A 17633-nucleotide genomic window follows, 5' to 3' on the forward strand; every position below is an offset into this window, starting at 1 on the left:
CTTATTTAAATGCTGTGATACTTTTTGAGTTCCTACACGTGCCTAGCACTGGTTTAATGAAAGTGCACACAACAGACTAGTCCCTGCCCTACTGGAACCTCTACATTATCTGAAAGATGTGGAATAGAAATGTGGAGTGTGCATGGTACCTGAACATTAGATTCCACTGGGAATCATGAGTCCTCCCCTGTACATCCTGCCATCGAGTGCTCTGTCTGGCAGGGGTCGTGTGGGGAGAAAAGCATCCTGATGGACAGAGGGCAGGCATGGGGGCATTCTATTGTTCAGTCTTGTTCTCCTGCTCCCAGCTCCTCATTATATATATATATATATATATGTGTGTGTGTGTGTGTATGTATATATATGTGTGTGTGTGTGTGTGTGTGTGTGTGTGTGTGTGTGTGTGTGTGTATAATAGCCTGGTCCTAATGAGGTTGTAGTTTTCACCAATTTTGTGGTGATTTACAGAATCTCAGGCCGGCTTCAGCCTCATCACTCGTCAGTAGACCTCAGAGGGGTCACCAGCAGAGGTGACCAGGATCAAGGTCAAAACCCCAACTCAGTCTAATACATGCTTAGATCTCAGAAAAGTTCCTGAACCTCTCTGGGCTCATTTTCCTCATCAGTAAAATGAGTATCTTGTTACCTGCTCTGGTTACTTTACCACATTGTAAGAAGGCCCCAAATCATAGTGAGATTAGGTGCATCAAAGTGCTTTTTAAGTGAGTAAGGATTCTACAATGGTAGTGTGTGGTTTTCACTGCTATAATAGCTAACATTGAGTGTTTATTTGGGACCAGTATGGTTTAGGTATAGCCTATCAAATAAACCTTGCAAGAACTCTATAAGATGTGAATTATCATTTCCCATTTTAGAGATGAGGAAACTGATGCCGACAGACTGAGTTACTTCTCTAAGGTATGATAACCACTGTCAGAGCTTAAGTTGAAACACGGGGCTTGCTGGCTGACCAGAGTTCATGTTTAACCATCGTGCTTTACTGCCACCTGGAAGAAAGAGGCTTAGATTCTGGTCCTGGCTGTGCTTTCTATAATCTTGGGCAAGTTTGCCCGTCTATAAAATGGAACAGAGAAGGAAGTCGTTTTGTAAACTCTAATGTCTGAAGAGTCGGTGGGGGGGGAGGGGGGGGCGGGGGATGTCCCCTCCCCACCATGGAATGGTTTGGAGCCATCCTAGAAGACAGTTTAGGGTTTAATGGGGAGGATCCCTGTCTCTAGGAGCCAAAGAAGGTAGTGAATGGAGCAGAAGCAGGAAGACTGAGGAAGAGAGGACTCTGCCCTTCCACACGCCAGGCACAGTGCCTCATGCCCAGCAGAAACTCCAGCCTGCAGAAGTGATTGCCCCTGGCTTGGCCCTGCTCCCCTGGATTATTGATTGAGGTGATTCTTCCACAGAGCCCTTAAGGAGACCATCTATGGTCAACGGATAGCAATGGTGACATTTCACGAGCACTTCCTATCTGCTGGGTGCTGTGCTTGGGCTACAAGGACCAATAAATCCAGTCAGAACCCTTCTCAAGGAGTTCACAGTCTCTCTGGGGAGACAGACATGTAAACAGCTAATGCTAATGCAAGTACACATGAATATTCAATAGGTAGAAAACACAGCTCTCGTGCTCTGGGAGCAAAGAGGGAACATTTGCCAGAAACCTTGAAAGTAGTGTAGGAGAGGAGGGGAAGGGCATTCCACCGAAAGAACAGTGTGAGCAATGCCATGAGGGATGACGTGCTGGGCTCATTCTCTGAAGGGCAGCCCAGTGAGGTTAACTCCAAGCAAGTCCCAAGGGAGACAGCAATGAGGCTTGAAAAGCAGGTTGGGGTTTAGAGCCAGACCATGGGGGCCTTGAATGCCAAGATGAGGAGTGAGGTCGCCTGAGGGAGGTGGTATGTGAGCCCTGGGGACTCATAAATGGGGCCAATTGAGGGGGTGGGTGACTCCCATGTAGAGAATGTGCCCTGAGTTCACTCTTCAAGCAGCATCTTGCCCTCGAAGATTTCCCAGCTTGGCAGTTCCAGCTCTACTATCCTTCCCTCCCCCAGCCAGCCCTGTAAGTGGATCCAGATGGTCATTCCTATTTTAGGTCGGTGTGTGTGTTGAGGGGAGGGGCAGCTGTGAGCCCTGTCAATCCTTTCCTGAGCTGTCTGTTAGAGGAGCTTCTTCCAGGACCCTGCTGTGATCCTCTGAGCCTGGAAGGAAGTGTTGGTCTTTGATGGAGATTTCCCATCTGTCTGTGGGTGATAGAGGTGGCAGCAGCAAGGGAGGCAAGTCACAGGCCAGGGAGGCTTTTTTATTGGGTGAGAACACCCAAGTGATGTGTGCATGTGAGAGGGGGCCTTGTGGACAGGCTGAGGGGTTGGGGGAGAAACCTGGGAGAGATGTCCCAAAGGAGTCATAGGAGCTGGCTTCTTCCTCCAGGTACCTGGCCCCCTTCATGACTCTGCTTCTGTAGCTGCCTAGGCTAAGGAGCTAAGGACCTCTGATCAGACACTACTCCTAACTACATGCCCAGCAACCTCCATGGTCCTCTTTAAGAAGCTTGGGACACCAAAAGGTGATAAGCTAGGCTCCTGCCCTGGGACTGTCTGTAGCCAGCCTATGATACCAAGCTTGTGTGTGCCATTCATTCATTTTTTGCAAATGTTTATTAAGCAAATGCTATGTGCTAGACATTCCTAGGCACTAGGTTTACAGAAGTAAACAAGACAAATATAGTCTCTGCCCTCAAAGACTTTCCAGCCTAGTGGGGGAATCCAGCAATACATAGCTACAAATGTACTATAAAGGAAAAGAACAGGGTATTCCAAGGGAGATTAACAGGGACTTTCTGATTTAGGGAAGGACTCTCCAAGAAAGCCACATTTAATCTGAGACTTGAAGGATAAATAGAAGTTAGCCAGTTTAAGGAGGTGAGGAACATTCAGCAGATGAATGTGTGCCAAGTCCTTGGGGGCATGAAAGTGTGTGGCACATGAGAGAAACTGAAAAAAAGGCCAGGGTGGCTGCAGTGTAGTGAACAAGTAAGACAAATGGCATGACGCGGGGCCTTGTAAGCCACGGTAAGAGATTTGTGTTTTAGCCTAAGTGCAATGAGAAGCCACTGAAGGTTGTCAGCGTAAATGTGGTACTTGTGTTAGTGCTATCAAATTTGTGGCAGACCCTAAGAAAGATTTCTTTGATTGTTTATTCCTCCATATGTACAATAAATGATTAAAGGGCACCCACCATCACTGACGGAGGAATGTATAAGGCAAAGACCTTCCTCGGAGCTTGTAATCCAGAAGAGATTAGCTATAATGACTGAATCAAGAAGTAGTGTAACTTATTCATTCAACAAACATATACTGCACACTGAATCTCTTCCAAACTCTGTGCTAGATGCTGGTTGCTGTTCTTCAAGGATCACACACTACACGTGGATCATGGGAGAAGCACAAACCCACTCGAAATGTTTTTACTAGGTTAGAATCATCAGCTGTGATCTCTGTAAGGCCTTTTTTTGTTAATTTATTTTTTAAATGTGTGTGTTTATTTATTTAAAAAGTGCAAGTGAGGGAGGGGCAGACAGAGGGAAAGGGGATCCCAAGCAGGCTCCAGGAGGCTCAATATCACAAATCGCGAGATCATGACCTGAGGGGAAACCAAGTCTGATATTTAACCGACTGAGCCACCCAGGCGCCCCTGTAAGGCCTTTATAAAACACCCATTCAATCATTAAATCAATAAACATCTAGTGGACATCTGTACTAGAAACTATATTAGCTCATTGAAATCAGGACCTTAGAGTTCCATGAGACATAACCCCCAAAATGTATTAAAATATTAGCTGTTAGAAACAGGAAGGATAGCAGGCTTTTTATAGATCAGCATTGGGGGGGGGGGGTGGGTAATTCAATGGAAGAAAAATACATTCCCAAAAAGGCATAGCTCCCACTTTTCTGATTTTGTCCCTACTTCCCTCTAGCATGATTTTTAGCTGCTGCCTTTCTTCTTGACCCTACATTTCCCCTTCCCATCCCAGCAGATTCCATTTTCTTTGGCTATCTTGGCATCTTTTAAAAGCCCAATGTATCCATGATTTAAGCCTATCTTCTTTATATTGGTGTGTGATCTCAGACAATTGGTTAACTTCCCTAAGCCTGTTTTCCATGTGCACAATGAAGGGATCGGATCAAATCTAAGGTTTGTGATTTGTTCCAGCCAAGGTGATATTCACACTCCTTCACACTGCGCTCTGCAAAGCCTTTTTCTTTCTTTGCATGGCTGCACGCATCCCTGCACCCCCACCCCCGTGCCACCTGGCAAACATCAAGACAGCTCAAATATCTCCCGGCAAGTCTCCCCTGCTTATACACACACCACGCACAGCGTTTTAGTCTGTCCTTCCTCTACCCTACCACTACCTCGTCAGAGACCACAATGAAAAGGACATGGGAGATAGACTTGAGTTTGAGTCGTGGCCACTCACCTCACCTCATGAGCCTCAGTTTCTCACTTGTAACCTGAGGGAAATAACCCAAATTCGCATGTTTGACCAGTTTATGGGGATTAAAAGCAAAACATTGTATGTCAAGTGCTTGGCACCTAGGAAGTGTTCAATAAATAGTGACTATATCACACCTCCTGGGAGGCCTCAGCGTACTGAATTATGAATTCCTTGTTCAGTCTCTCGCGCTAGACTCCGCGCTGCCTGAGGGCATCCCTTCCGCAGCAGTGCAGTGTAGGCGCAAACACTCCGGGCTGACGGGCGCCGAGACCGGGAGTCAGGCGGGCCCGGCCCGGAGGGATACGGTTCCAATTCCCCGGGGGAAGGCGAAGCCAGCGGACCTCACCTGCCGGAAGTGACGCCACGGGGCGAGCGGCGCCGGAGCAGGGGCCTGCCGGAGCGGGGCGCGCGCAGCATGGCGGAAGCGGAAGGGAGTTCGCCGCTCCTGTTGCCGCCGCCGCCACCCCCGCCCGGGATGGCGGAAGTGGAGGTGCCGACGGCAGCCGAGACGGACAAGAAGCAGTTCAGCGGCTCGGGCAGCAGCGCCATGGACGTGGACCGGAGCCGCTTCCCCTACTGCGTGGTGTGGACGCCCATCCCGGTGCTCACGTGAGTCTCCCCCCGGCGGCCACCCGGGGACGCGGAGTGTCGGGCGGCCCCAGGCCAGCCTCCGGTTCCGACGCCCTGCAAGCCCTTCTCTAGGGTCCGGCCCGCACTCCTCGCCCCCTGCGCGGAGCCAGTTTCTGCTGACGAATGGGACACGCTCCTCGCCCTCGTTACACCTGGTCTAGTCAGGGAGAGAGGCAATTGTAGACTGGCGGGAAAGGTTCCATGGCTGGGAAGCTCAGGACCTGTGGGCGTGCAGAAGAGGGGCCCCTTACCTGATCTGAGGAGACATCTCCATTCATTCACTGCTTTGTTCATTCATTGAGCAAATGCTTGCTGATCACTTCCTGTACGCAAGAAGACGGAGTCCCGAGGCGAGAGTGGGAGTGTGGCTGGGACCACACCGCTTCTTGGGATGTCAACATTGAAAAGGCCCCCAGAGATCTGGGAGTCCAACCCTTTGTCTCAAAGATGATGAGCCTGGAGATCACATACCATTTCGGTTCTAAGGCGAGTTTAGGTCCCAGAGTGTCTGCCTCTCAAAGCAGTGTTCCTTCTGTGGCCTCGTTTTTTGTCAGGAGAGAGAGCAGGTGCTCCTGTAGTTCTGCCGCCTGTTTTCGTGGGGAGCTTCTGGGTTGGGGGGGAGCTGGCTTGCTGTCCTATTTCAGCCTTGACAACTGATGAAAACCACACAAAACCTCACAGTTTCTCTGAATTTCACAGTCACTTTCTAAGGTGGGAATTTCTCTGATGAAGAAGCTGGGCTTCCTCTGCACCATTAAAGGTCTGGATCAGGTTCACATGCCAGTAAGCAAGGGCATCCCAAACTCAATCTTCTGACTCCACAACATGCTCTCTTTTGACTACTTCCCCTCACCTGATGAGAGAAATTTGTTCCCTCCATCATAAAGAGCCAAGTGGTGGTGTGGAGAAGGGATGGTTTTTTGGCTTTATATGTTGCTGATCCAAAAATGACTTTAATTTCTGTAACACGTTAAAATGCTTCACTTGCTTTGTGTTTTCAACTGCGTATGCATTTGTTTAAAGCATCCAAGTCTGAATCCTTTAAAAATAAAAATTTTAAGAAAGAGTGTTTATTTATTCATTGAGTGTGCTTGTAACACATTTGCTCAGTGACCCCTTTGTGCCTAGAGTAGTTCTGAGTGATAAAGATTTGAAGAGACAAAGCAGATATGGTGCTTGCTGTCATAGAGTTTAAATCATGGTGGAAGGAGATAGACAGTAAATAATAAGCTAATAAGAGAACTTCTGATAATAATTAGTGCTATGAAGAAAATAAAATGGCAACATGAGAATAACTGGAAGAGATAGGGAATATATTGGTTTTGCTAAAAACCTGTCTTGGTTTTGTTTGTTTGTTGTTTTTTAATTTTTTTTTTTTTTTTTTTTTTTTGGTGTTTATTTTTGAGAGAGAGACAGAGTGCGAGCAGGGGAAGGGGCAGAGAGAGGGAGACAGAATCTGAAGCAGGTTCCAGGCTGAGCTGTCAGCACGGAGCCTGATGTGGGGCTTGAACCCATGAACTGCGAGATCATGACCCGAGCCAAAGTCGAATGCTCAACCAACTGAGCCACCCAGGCGTCCCCTGAAACCCATCTTGTTTTCTTAAGATCTCTTTGGCTTTTCTCGGTTCTCAGAAACACATTCGTAGAGTCCTCCACTCTTCAGAGAACTGATAGCAACATAAGGTGGAGGCACCATGATCCCCAGTCATCTCGGCTAGAAGCAGCTCACACCCCCTTTTTATTCACATCTATATGCATGCGTTCATAAGATAAATAAGCCATAGTTTCCCTGTTAAACCTCCAGCAGGAGGGGGAGAGAGAGATGACCTAACCATTGTAGTGCATTGTGATGATTGCTGACCTAGAGTGCAGAGCTAGGAATAGATGTGGCACAAGGAACCGTCATGTGTCTTTGGAAGGGGGATCAGAAAGGAGGCAACTGAATCCAAAGATTTGTCCACCCCCTCAGAGATGTTGACAATTCTGCATGAAAAGCCAGATGATAGCTGCTGCTACTAATAAAAGCAGCTAAGATTGGATACGAACTCTGTTCTCAGCTCTATTCTAAACATTTTATATTCATTATCTCGTTCAGTCCTTACATCAACCTAGTGAAAATAGATACTGTCATCCCCGTTTTATAGATGAGGAAATAAAGGCTTAGAAGCTAGTATGGGGCTTTTTCCACTGAGACAGTCTACCTTACCAGGTAGAACCCTCTAGGGTCAATACCTGATTCATCCTTCTCTCCCTCCCTCCCTTCCTTCCTTCCTTCCTTCCTTCCTTCCTTCCTTCCTTCCTTCCTTCCTTCCTTCCATGAATAGTATTGAGGGTCTAGTATGTACTAGGTCTAAGTAGACAGTAGTCCATAAAGCCACCTTGGAGCTTGCCTTCATGGAGCTTCCAGACAGACAACTACTTGGAGAGTTGTTGTCTCCAGCCTCTACTCTGATTTGTGACACAGCTGTGGTATGTGGGGTACTGGTCAAACCAGATGAAAGGAATTGGCCGAAAGAATTAGGCGGGTGAGATCAGGGTCTGAGAAGCCAGAGGAGCTACTTTCCCGTAATTCTCCGTGTCCATCCTGTGGCCACTGTGGCTGTTCAGCAACTTACTCTATGCCAGTCTGGCCAATTAGATAGCAAGTGTTTATCATAAACACCTCATGGTAACAACATTGAGCAACTACCAAATGCAAGGAAGTGTGTCAAGCACTTTGCAAACATAGCCTACTTAATCCTCACAACAATTGCCCCACGTTGAGGTAATTATTACTCTCCACCCCTCGCTGACAAAGTTGGGAATGAGTAACTTGCCCAAAACAAAGACGCAACCCAGCTCTGCCGTCAGAGCCTGACTCCACTCTTAAATGCAGGACATTGATTTATTCATCATTTATCAGTCAATGAATTCATAGCTCCAGCTGCGTGCCAGGCACTGCTCTGGGGACTATAGTAAATAAGAAAATCCCTGCTCTCTTGGAGCTGCTATACACGGGAGAGACAGACAGTAACCATGTAAGTAAACAAGATGATTTCAGGTAGCAGCAGATACTGTGAAGAAATTAAAGCAGAGGAATGAGATCTGGGGTGGTATATGGCTGTTCTAGAAGGCCTGGCCAGGGAAGCCCTCCCAAGTTGATAGTTAAGCTGAGGCCTAAATGATGAGAGGCAGCCAGCTGTGTGAAGATCTAGGGGAAGAGTGTTCCAGATGGAGGCAAATGCAAAAAGAGCATTGAGGTGGGAGGATTTGGTGTGTTTGAGGAACCAGAAGCAGACAGCAGCTAGAAAGAGGAGTGAGGTTATTTCAAGGGATAGGCAGGGCCAAACTGTCAGAAGGAGTCTTAAGTGCATGTTAAGTGTCATAGGAAGCCATGAACGGGTGTTAAGCAAGGGAATGATGGAACCTGAATTATGTTCTCAAAAGACCACTCTGGCCGCACCACGCTTTCAGATGCCTGGGCTGCAGACCTAGGAAGACCTCTGTCTCATCAGTCATAAAACCGCCCAGTGTGCCTTTTAAGGACCTTTTGAATCCATTTTTCTCACCACCCTACCAGCAATACTCTAGTTAGCATCTCATCTCTGGCCAATATTCCAGAATAGCCTCTGAACTGGCCACGCTTCTTCCCTCCACTCTCGTCCCCTCACGTTCTCCAGGCACGTGCAGCACTTTGCTGCTTTGGAGTTTTGCTTTCATCTGCCTGTTGACATCCTGTCGTTTCACAGGCCATGGTTAAAAGTGACGTGCTCCGTGAAGGTCTTTGCTAACTGCCCCAGCCCCTAATAATCGCTTCCCTCCAGGTTCGGCCTCCACCTCCCTAGCAAGGTGCAGCTTTGAACCCAGCACTTGGCCACTGGCCCTGTAACGAGTCCTTTGTTTTGTCCCCTGTGAGTCCTTAAACTGGATCAGTTGGTCCAGCACCTAGGTAGAGCCCGGAATACCATGGTTCTCACACTACAGACAGCTTAGGGGTTCCTGTATGTTTTGCATATTGGGGTCCAACTGAAATTTGGTTTTTAAAAAATTTGAACTTTAAAAGTTCCTGGAATATACCATGCTTTTATCCGTATCTTTTATCGTTCCTCTTACTGTTATTTTCCTTAGAGCAGCCTTCCCTAAAACCTTACCCACCAATCCCCGCCCCAAACCTGCACACAGATTGGTTTAAATGCCCTCCACTTTTTTTTTAAGCTTTTTTACTGAGATATACACCATAAAGGGGACAAATCTTAAGTACGTGGCTCAATGATTTATACATGTACTTTTTTTTTAAGTTTATTTATTTAGAGAGAGAGTGAGTGTGTGTGTGTGTGTGTGTGTGTGTGTGTGTGTGTGAGCAGAGGAGGGGCAGAAAGATAATCCCAAACAGGCTCCACACTGTCAGCGCAGAGCCTGACACAGGGCTCAAACTCACAAACTGCTAGATCATGACCTGAGCCGAAACCAAGAATTGGACACCCAGCTACCTGAGCCACTCAGGTGCCTCTTATATATGTACTTTTATGTAAGGTTTCTTTCACTGCCTAATGTCTTTGAGAATATGTGTTGTGTGTAAAAGTTTGTTCTTTTTTCATTGTTACATACTATTTCATTTTATGACTATACTCTAATTTACTTACTCCTTTTAGTATTGTTAGACATTGGATTATTTCTAGGTTTTTTTTTTTTTTGGTAATCAACTTTATTGGGGTGCCTGGGTGGGTTAGTCGGCTAAGCATCTCACTTTGGCTTGGGTCATGATTTCACGGTTCGTGGGTTCGAGCCCCTCATCAGGCGTCTCTGCTGTCAGCAGAGTGCCTGCTTCAGACCCTCTGTCCCCCTCTACCTCTGCCCCTGCCCCACTTGAGCTCTGTCTCTCTCAGAATAAATAAATAAACTTAAAAAAAACAACTTTATTGGGGGAGGTATGGAGGGAGGCTGGTTAAACAGGTGATGGGGACTAAGGAGGGCACTTGTGATGAGCACTGGATGTTGTATGTAAGTGATGAATCACTGAATCTCACTCCTGAAACTAACATTGCACTATATGTTAACTAGCTGGAATTTAAATAAAAACTGGGGGGGGGGGATCCATTTTATTGGGGTATAATGTATATACAATAAACTGCACACATTCTAAGTGTGCAGTTCAGTGACTTTTGACAAATGTTTCCAGCTATTTTGAATGAAGGTGCCATGAATGTTCATGCACACGGCATTGGTGGACATAAGGATTTGTTTCTGTTGGGTGTATGTTCTCAAGTGGGATTGTTGAGGGGCACCTGGGTGGCTCAGTTCGTTAAGCATCCGACTTTGGCTCGGGTCATGATCTCATGGTTCGTGAGTTCAAGCCCCACATCGGGCTCTGTGCTGACAGCTCAGAGCCTGGAGCCTGTTTCACATTGTGTCTCCCTCTCTCTCTGCCCCTCCTCCACTCATGCTCTGTCACTCTCTGTCTCTCAAAACAGGAATAAATGTTAAAAAAAATTTTTTTTGAAGTGGGATTGCTGAGGCATATAGCCTAATTGCCAGTTTTTGAAGGCAGTAAAAACGCCCTCCAGCAACGGAGAAGAGCTCCGGTCACCCCCCACCCTCACCACACTCCACGTGATTGTCCTTTGGGTTCAGCCATTCCGTGGCGTGCAGTGGTGTTCCATTGTGCTGTTCATTTGTACTTGGCTCTCTTTTCTTGCTTCCCCAGTCCCCCCGGCCACCGTAATTGGCACTCACTATATAAAATTATATTCATATATTCTCACACCGGATGGAGTGTCCCCAGTGTCTGTCTGACCAGCTGGAAAACCCCCTAAGCCCTGTACCTTCCCTGTCCTTTTTTCACAGGTGGTTTTTCCCCATCATCGGCCACATGGGCATCTGCACATCCACAGGAGTCATTCGGGACTTTGCAGGCCCCTACTTCGTCTCGGTGAGTTCCCACTCTGCCCACCTCTGGTGGGCTCCAAGGCTTAAGCGGAAGGCTGGCCTGTCTTGTCTGAAGCAGGCTTCCAGTCTCCCCGAGGCCCAGGAGAATGCAGGCCCCATACAGTCCTGGCCCTGGCCCTGGCCCTCTGCTCTTCACCAGTGTTTGACCCCTTTCCCCCTTCTCTTGCCTCCAGGACAGGCCAGGAGGGCACTGTGGCCAGAAGGATTCTTAACTAACTGACCCAGTCCTTTGCCCACCCCTGGGGTACCAAGACATGGGTAGGGGTTAGAGGCAAGAGTGGAGAGTCAGATCATCCAGGAAGCACATCTCTGGACCTTCAGAAGGTGGGAGTCACAAGGTGGGGGCACAGGGGAGGCTGACATGGTTCCCCGGGTGTGGCCACGGAGAAGAGGAGATGGGGTTTGTAGAGTGAACCCGCTGTGTTCTTAGGTCTGTTTCCTGGGGATGTGCCCAAGATGGGTACGGTGGGCTTCCTCCAGATGAGTGGGCAGCATCCTGCCTGTTGGCAGGTGGCAGCTTCATCTCCGTTATGGGCTGGAATGAAGAGATGTGGTGGTACCAAGATGTTTATATTAATAGTTGTCGTGATCATCTTAACATGACATAGGTCTTTTACTCGTATATTTTTATAGCAATTCATCTTTGACCAGCTCTGTCAGCTGGTCTTCCTGATTCTGAACCCAGCATCTGTCCCCGCATAACTCCCGTACCCAGATCTTATGCGGCAGGTCCAGGACTTGAGTGAAACATGTCCCTCCTAGGAAGCCTCTCAGGCCCCCTCCCCAACCCCTAGTCATGCTCTGAATGCAGGCAGGCTGTCACTGCGTGGGCCACCACCGTTGGGTCAGGAGCGCAGAGGGTGTTGTCATTTTTACCACCGAGGGGACTGCCTCCCTGTGATCAGTCAGAGGTTGACTGGAGAACTTGGAGCAAATGAGGGCCAGAGAAGGTGAGAAAATTGCCTGGGAGCCGCACAGAGGGGCAGTTGTGGCGGCCCCTCCAAGTCTCGGGTTTCTGTGCACTCCTGCCGCAGCACTGTCTTCTCACAGAGAAACTGCTGCTGGCACCTCAGCTGCTGTGGCAGCCCCAGAGCAGAGCCCAGCCCCACTTCTGCCCGCCTGTCATACCCCCTCTTAGTCCCTGCACTTCCACCGCTGACCAGGTCTGTCTGCCAGGCTAGATGCACGTTCTCCACTGACTTCTGCACTTTTCCCTCAACAGGAAGACAACATGGCCTTTGGGAAGCCTGCCAAGTAAGTGAAGAGCACCAGTGTGACTAGCCCTAAGGCCAGGCTCCTGCATGAAGCAGCAGGGCAGGCCTTCTGAGACACAGCAGGAGCCAGCCCCCTGAGGAGGGGGTGAGGGGAAGGGTGGCCAGGCCCCACCAGAGCATACAGCCTGTGCCAAGCGTCTTCCTGCACCAGTCGCTGGCTGGGTCCTTTACCTACACTCCGCCTACACTCTGAGACTTTGTCTCAGCTCTGGTAGGTCATATTCAGCTCCACTGGAAGGATGAGGAAAGACAAAGGTCTAGTCAAGATTGCACAGGAACTAACAGAGCTGAGACTCACACGCAGGTGTCTCATTCCAAAATCTAGATTCTTCTGCCCCTCAGGAGTGAACAAGCCATTTAAGGTGTAAGGAGGCACTGTTTGGAATTCTGGTTAGAGAAAATAAAAGTAGTCAGGTCCTCTAGGAGCTATTGCTATACTTTACTTGGGATTTTTGGTCTTTGTCTTGTCTTTTCTTTTTTCTTTTCTTTTCTGTTTCTTTTCTTTTCTTTTCTTTTCTTTTCTTTTCTTTTCTTTTTTCTTTTCTTTTCTTTTCTTTTCTTTTCTTTTCTTTTTTCTTTTCTAAGTAATCTCTACACCTAATTTGGGGCTTGAACGCACAACCCCCAAGATCAAGAGTCACATGCTGCACCAACTGAGCCAGCCAGGCGCCCCTTTATTTTCTCTGTCTTGGGGGCCCACCTCAGCTATGGGCCTAGTGACAGTGCCTCAGTCAGTATGCTCAGAACAGCCCCTGTGGTCTGAGGCTGCCCCCGCTTGGTCAGGTCCCAGGGAGGAATTGGTATCCCACACAGCAGAGGCAGCCTGAAAGTGGCTCCCTGACCCCTGCTTACTTCCTCAGGCAGGTGGAAATGTTGGCCAGGGACCTCTGGGCTGTATGTCTGCTGCAAGGCTGCTTTTCAAGGTCAATTTTCAGGGTACCCGTTCCCAGACAGGAGCCTCCAAGCAGCCCCAGTCCATGCCCTGCCTCTAGGCTCCTCCACCAAGCCATTCCCCACACAACCGCCAGAGGGCACCCTGCCCTCCCAGCACTTCCTGACTTGAGACCCTCTGGGCACTCCCTTGCTTGGAACAGCCGGTCTCAGCTTGAGGTCTGTGAGCTTTCAGCTCCATGGGCTCTTCTCCCCCTCACCCCCTTCGGGCATTTGGGGGAGGGAGGGACTAGGAGAATGCTGCTTGCGAATAAACTCAGGGTGACATTCACATCCCCCACGACATGGCCCCACCTGCATCTCCCAACTCACCTTCCAACGTCCCATCGCTCTGTTTCTCCCTGTGAGTCCCCCAGCAGTGCCCAGCCACTTAATTCCTGGTGCACCCCGCACAGTCTTGTGCCTCTCCCTCTGTTCAAGCTCCTTCCTCTGGCCAACGTACCCATTTCCTCTTTTGTGCGTGGCTAACCCCTCTTCCTTCAAACTAGACTCAGATGTCACCCCAGAAGCCTCTCATACCCCCCACATCAGCTAGTCTGTATCTTCCCCAGGATCCACATGGCACCGGGCATGATACACTGGGTTACAGTTGTCCACCGTGTGGCTCTTTCCCTGGACTCGCCTCACCCCTACAGCCTCAGCACCCAGCTCAGGGCCCTGCACGGAGCAGGCGTCAGGGAACATCTGTGAAGCTGAGTGACCGTAAAAGAGGTGAGCCAGTGCCCAGAACTCCCTCTCTCTTCCCAGGTACTGGAAGTTGGACCCCGCACAGGTCTACGCTAGTGGGCCCAACGCATGGGACACCGCCGTGCACGACGCCTCTGAGGAGTACAAGCACCGCATGGTAGGTGAGCTGCTCCTCAGAGCGGGAGCCAGGGTGGCAAGGCCCCCACAGCCCAGCCTGACCCAGCCCTTCCTGCGTCTCTAGCACAGTCTCTGCTGTGACAACTGCCACTCACATGTGGCGTTGGCCTTGAACCTGATGCGCTATAACAACAGCACCAACTGGAATATGGTGACGCTCTGCTTCTTCTGCCTGCTCTATGGGAAGTATGTCAGGTGAGCTGTCCACCTACTGCTCACCCCTGGGGCTGCTCTCTCCCGAGGATCCCAGCAGGACCATTGTGGAGTCCTGTAGCCAACAGGGACAAAGCAGATGCTGGTTGGAGCCATGAAATCTCTAGAGCGACTAGCTGAGTTCCTGGTGGAGAGGAAGGTGACTCTGCTGAAGTTCACCTCCACCTGGGTCCCACCTGTGACATCTCAGCCACCTGCCTTGGCCTCTCTAAGCTGTAACCCCCCTTGATAAAATGGAGATCATGATTCTGGCTCCTGGGAGAGGCTGTAAGTCCACAGAGCCTGCTCAGGTCAGGTGAACAGGTGGACCCTCAAAGGAGGGTGTGGTAACTGCCCCAAGGATCCCTTCCCCCCCATCCCTCAGCAGAGGCAGGGTTCTGGGCAGGTGGGCCTCAGTGGTGGCCTGGGAGGACCTTTGAAGCCAGAGCCTGACAACCTGTAAGGTCAAAGGCAATTTTCCAATTAACAGGTAAAGGGAGCTCAGAGAGGTTGAGCGACTCACCCCCTTGGGAGGCAGCACTCACCTGAGCTCACCTGGCCACCTCTCTGAGCTTTCCTGTAGTTGCACTCATCATTAAGAGCTTCTAAAAAGGAGACACTTAGGGGTCTTTTTTTTTTTTTTTTTAAAGTCCAAAAGTCTTTTAGAGGCTCCTTGAGAAGACCATAACTGTGGTCACACAGAGACTGAGGCAGAGCCCTGAGTCCCAATCCCTCAGCTCCAGCCACAACATTATGCTAACTCTTGCCAATCCCTCCCCTCCCAGTGGGCCTCGTTCTGAGGGCTGTGGGCAGAGGGCAGCCTGGCTTCCACGCTGAGACTGAAGGCCTCCCTAGAGAGGGGTGATTGTGGATGGAGCAGTGAGGCCCAGAGATGGCAGACACGCCTGCCCAGTGAGGTGTCAGATGTCCACCAGGAACCTGGAACAGCCCCTGCATAGGACTGTGATTGGTGGTCCTGTGTAGTCAGTGCCGAGCTGGGCTGGCCCCATTCCCTTACCTGACCAAATTTGGGGGTTAAGTCGTGGTTCCAGGAGCTTCCTTAGTGGGAGCAGCCCCAGACAGGGCTCTGTGAAGTGCTCCCACTCATCGGGCCCTTCCCATCCTGACTCCCCTCTCTCCGTCAGTGTCGGGGCCTTCGTGAAGACCTGGCTGCCCTTCGTCCTCCTCCTGGGCATCATCCTAACTGTCAGCCTCGTCTTTAACCTTCGGTGATGGCTGCCTCATGGCCTGAACCCACCACACTCCTGAGGAGGCAGTCGCCACCCCTTTTGGTTCCAGATTCTTTCTCACCCCAAAAGGCAGGGATGGGTTTGCTGGTTTTGACCCAGGGGTCTGGGCTGGATGGGATGGAATAAGGGCTGAAGATGAGCATGGGGCGGGGGTGTTTGTTGTGTCTCACTGGTCACTAAGAAGCTCCCTGTCCCCTCCTTCCCAGGCTTGTGACCCCCGCCCTTCAGGCACCCTCTTTGTTCATCTGTTGGAAAAGCCTTAGCTTCCCTCTGTAGTGTTGCTCCTGCCACTGCCTGCGGGGCTCCCTCTGCCTCAGCCCAGTGCCCGGTGGGGAGGGGAGCACATTTGGACCACCGGACAAGGCAGCACAAGGGGCCAGAGCTGGATTTGGAGCACATCTGCCTGCCAGGGCTCTGGTCCCAGGGTGGGTGGAGGACACCGAGAAACCTTCATAAGCTAAGCTGCTCTGGGACCTTGACTACTAGCCTCTAGAACGGTCTAGTAGGGCTGGATGGGCCCCCAATCAGTTGTCTGCCAGAAGCTGCACCAGGGGCAGGTTTTGCCCTGTCTCCTGGTGTCCTCCAGCCCCTGCAGCCCCTGCTTCCTACTCTCCCTGGGCTTCCCGGCACTTGAGCCCATCTCCCCCTGCAGTTTGGGGCCTGGGCTTCCCCAGCCTTCCTGGACAGGTAGCGTGATGCTGACATGTCTAGAGCGACCCCCTGTAGCCCAGAGCAATGTAAACAGAACTGGGCTCCAGGCCAGGTATGGGCCTCGCATCGGTGAGGGCACCCCGTGCATCCAGGATGTGGGGAGCCGTCAGAGCAGCCAGTGCCATCAGGGAGCGGGAGGGGAGCTGTGTCCTCCCACCTGCCATAGCTCCCCTTATCTTCAAGCTGTAGAAAGGGCACGTGCTGCCCCTCACTCCCGCTCCATGGATTCCTTGTGCGGGGCTCCCTGGGCAGGGCAATAAAGAGTTTGACTCCAGACTCCAAGGTGTCTTGTCCTTGTTTTCTCCCTTCAGTGGTCTCTTGCCCCTTCAGCTCCTTTCTCCCTGCTGTCCTGCCCCCTGGAGAGCGGTCTGGTTGGCAGGGCCGTGGTGGAGTCCTCGTCCAGTGCTTACCTCATGCAGAGCTGGCAGGCGTGTCCGCCTCCCTCCAGTACCCCCAGCCCTTGCCCGGGGCTGTGAGAGCTCCACACCCTCCCGTGTCCACCATCCGTGGGCTTTCTTCTCAATGCAGATGAGTACTGATTGGCAGGTGGGGCTGTGCAGACCAGCGCCCTGGGCAACCAGGGGTACACAGTTTGGGAATCACCCCAGCCCCGGCCCCTACCTTAGCCATCGGTCATGTCGTCGAGTTCCTCGTGCTGACCCCCAGCGATCAGGTCACCGCCCTGCCCCATGGCACCCCACTTCTCAGGGCCCTCCAGGACCCTGCTCTCCAGCACGACGGCAGCATTTCTGTTGCTTTGCTTTCCTCCTGTTGAAGTTACGGCCCTCCTTGCCGAGGCTTGGCTTAAAAGCCACTTCCTTAGTGACGTCTTTCCTAACTTGCTCTATGGCATCTATCATTTTAGTTGAACTAGCCAAGGATTTGGTCTCTGAATCCTGAGGGCTCTTTGTGTTCATCTTGAGGATGACCTTGAGGGCAGCTCTAGCTGCTGGCCCTCAGGGCCCTGGAGGCCTCTGTCAACTCATCCCTGACCCTGCAGGGCTGGGGTTTCTCCAGGGCAAGACAGAGCCACTCCCTCCCCACTTGAGAGCAATTGCATTTTCAAAACTCCGTTTTGCATGTTGGGATCCATCTGAGAGTTGGGGCGGGGGGGGGGGGGGTTCCTGTACAGGGGACAACCACAGCAAAACAGAAAAAAGTTGTAAGGCCTGCTCCAGCCCAGCAGAACTTTAAATTAGCCTTGGGAAAACAGGATATAAAGGGGCCATAAAAATCACCAATAGTTATTGAGTGCTTACTGTGCTCTAGGCCTTGGAATAAAGTATCATTTATCCTCACCACAGCCCAATGAGGTCAGTGCTATGGTCCCCA

The 17633-nt window shown here is 50.6% G+C and overlaps 1 protein-coding gene across 1 annotated transcript; it reads left to right on the forward strand.

The window, feature by feature from the left end:
• Positions 1–1227: 1227 nt before the first annotated feature.
• On the forward strand, positions 1228–16577 carry TMEM222 (transmembrane protein 222). Its single transcript, XM_045476234.1, has 6 exons — positions 1228–5113; positions 10958–11042; positions 12282–12313; positions 14032–14128; positions 14213–14343; positions 15486–16577. Exons 1-6 carry the CDS (start codon positions 4920–4922, stop codon positions 15571–15573), a joined length of 627 nt encoding a protein of 208 aa, XP_045332190.1. The 5' UTR covers positions 1228–4919; the 3' UTR covers positions 15574–16577.
• Positions 16578–17633: the final 1056 nt, after the last annotated feature.

This window comes from Leopardus geoffroyi, chromosome C1, assembly GCF_018350155.1.
Source record: "Leopardus geoffroyi isolate Oge1 chromosome C1, O.geoffroyi_Oge1_pat1.0, whole genome shotgun sequence".
NCBI classification, from domain to species: Eukaryota; Metazoa; Chordata; class Mammalia; order Carnivora; family Felidae; genus Leopardus; species Leopardus geoffroyi.

Bases quoted from the DNA above. Each gene is read 5' to 3' on its own strand.
- TMEM222 (XM_045476234.1), top strand. From the start codon at position 4,920: ATGGCGGAAGCGGAAGGGAGTTCGCCGCTCCTGTTGCCGCCGCCGCCA. The intron at 5,114-10,957 runs GTGAGTCTCCCC...CTTTTTTCACAG, and splicing joins ACGCCCATCCCGGTGCTCAC to GTGGTTTTTCCCCATCATCG. The intron at 11,043-12,281 runs GTGAGTTCCCAC...TTCCCTCAACAG, and splicing joins CAGGCCCCTACTTCGTCTCG to GAAGACAACATGGCCTTTGG.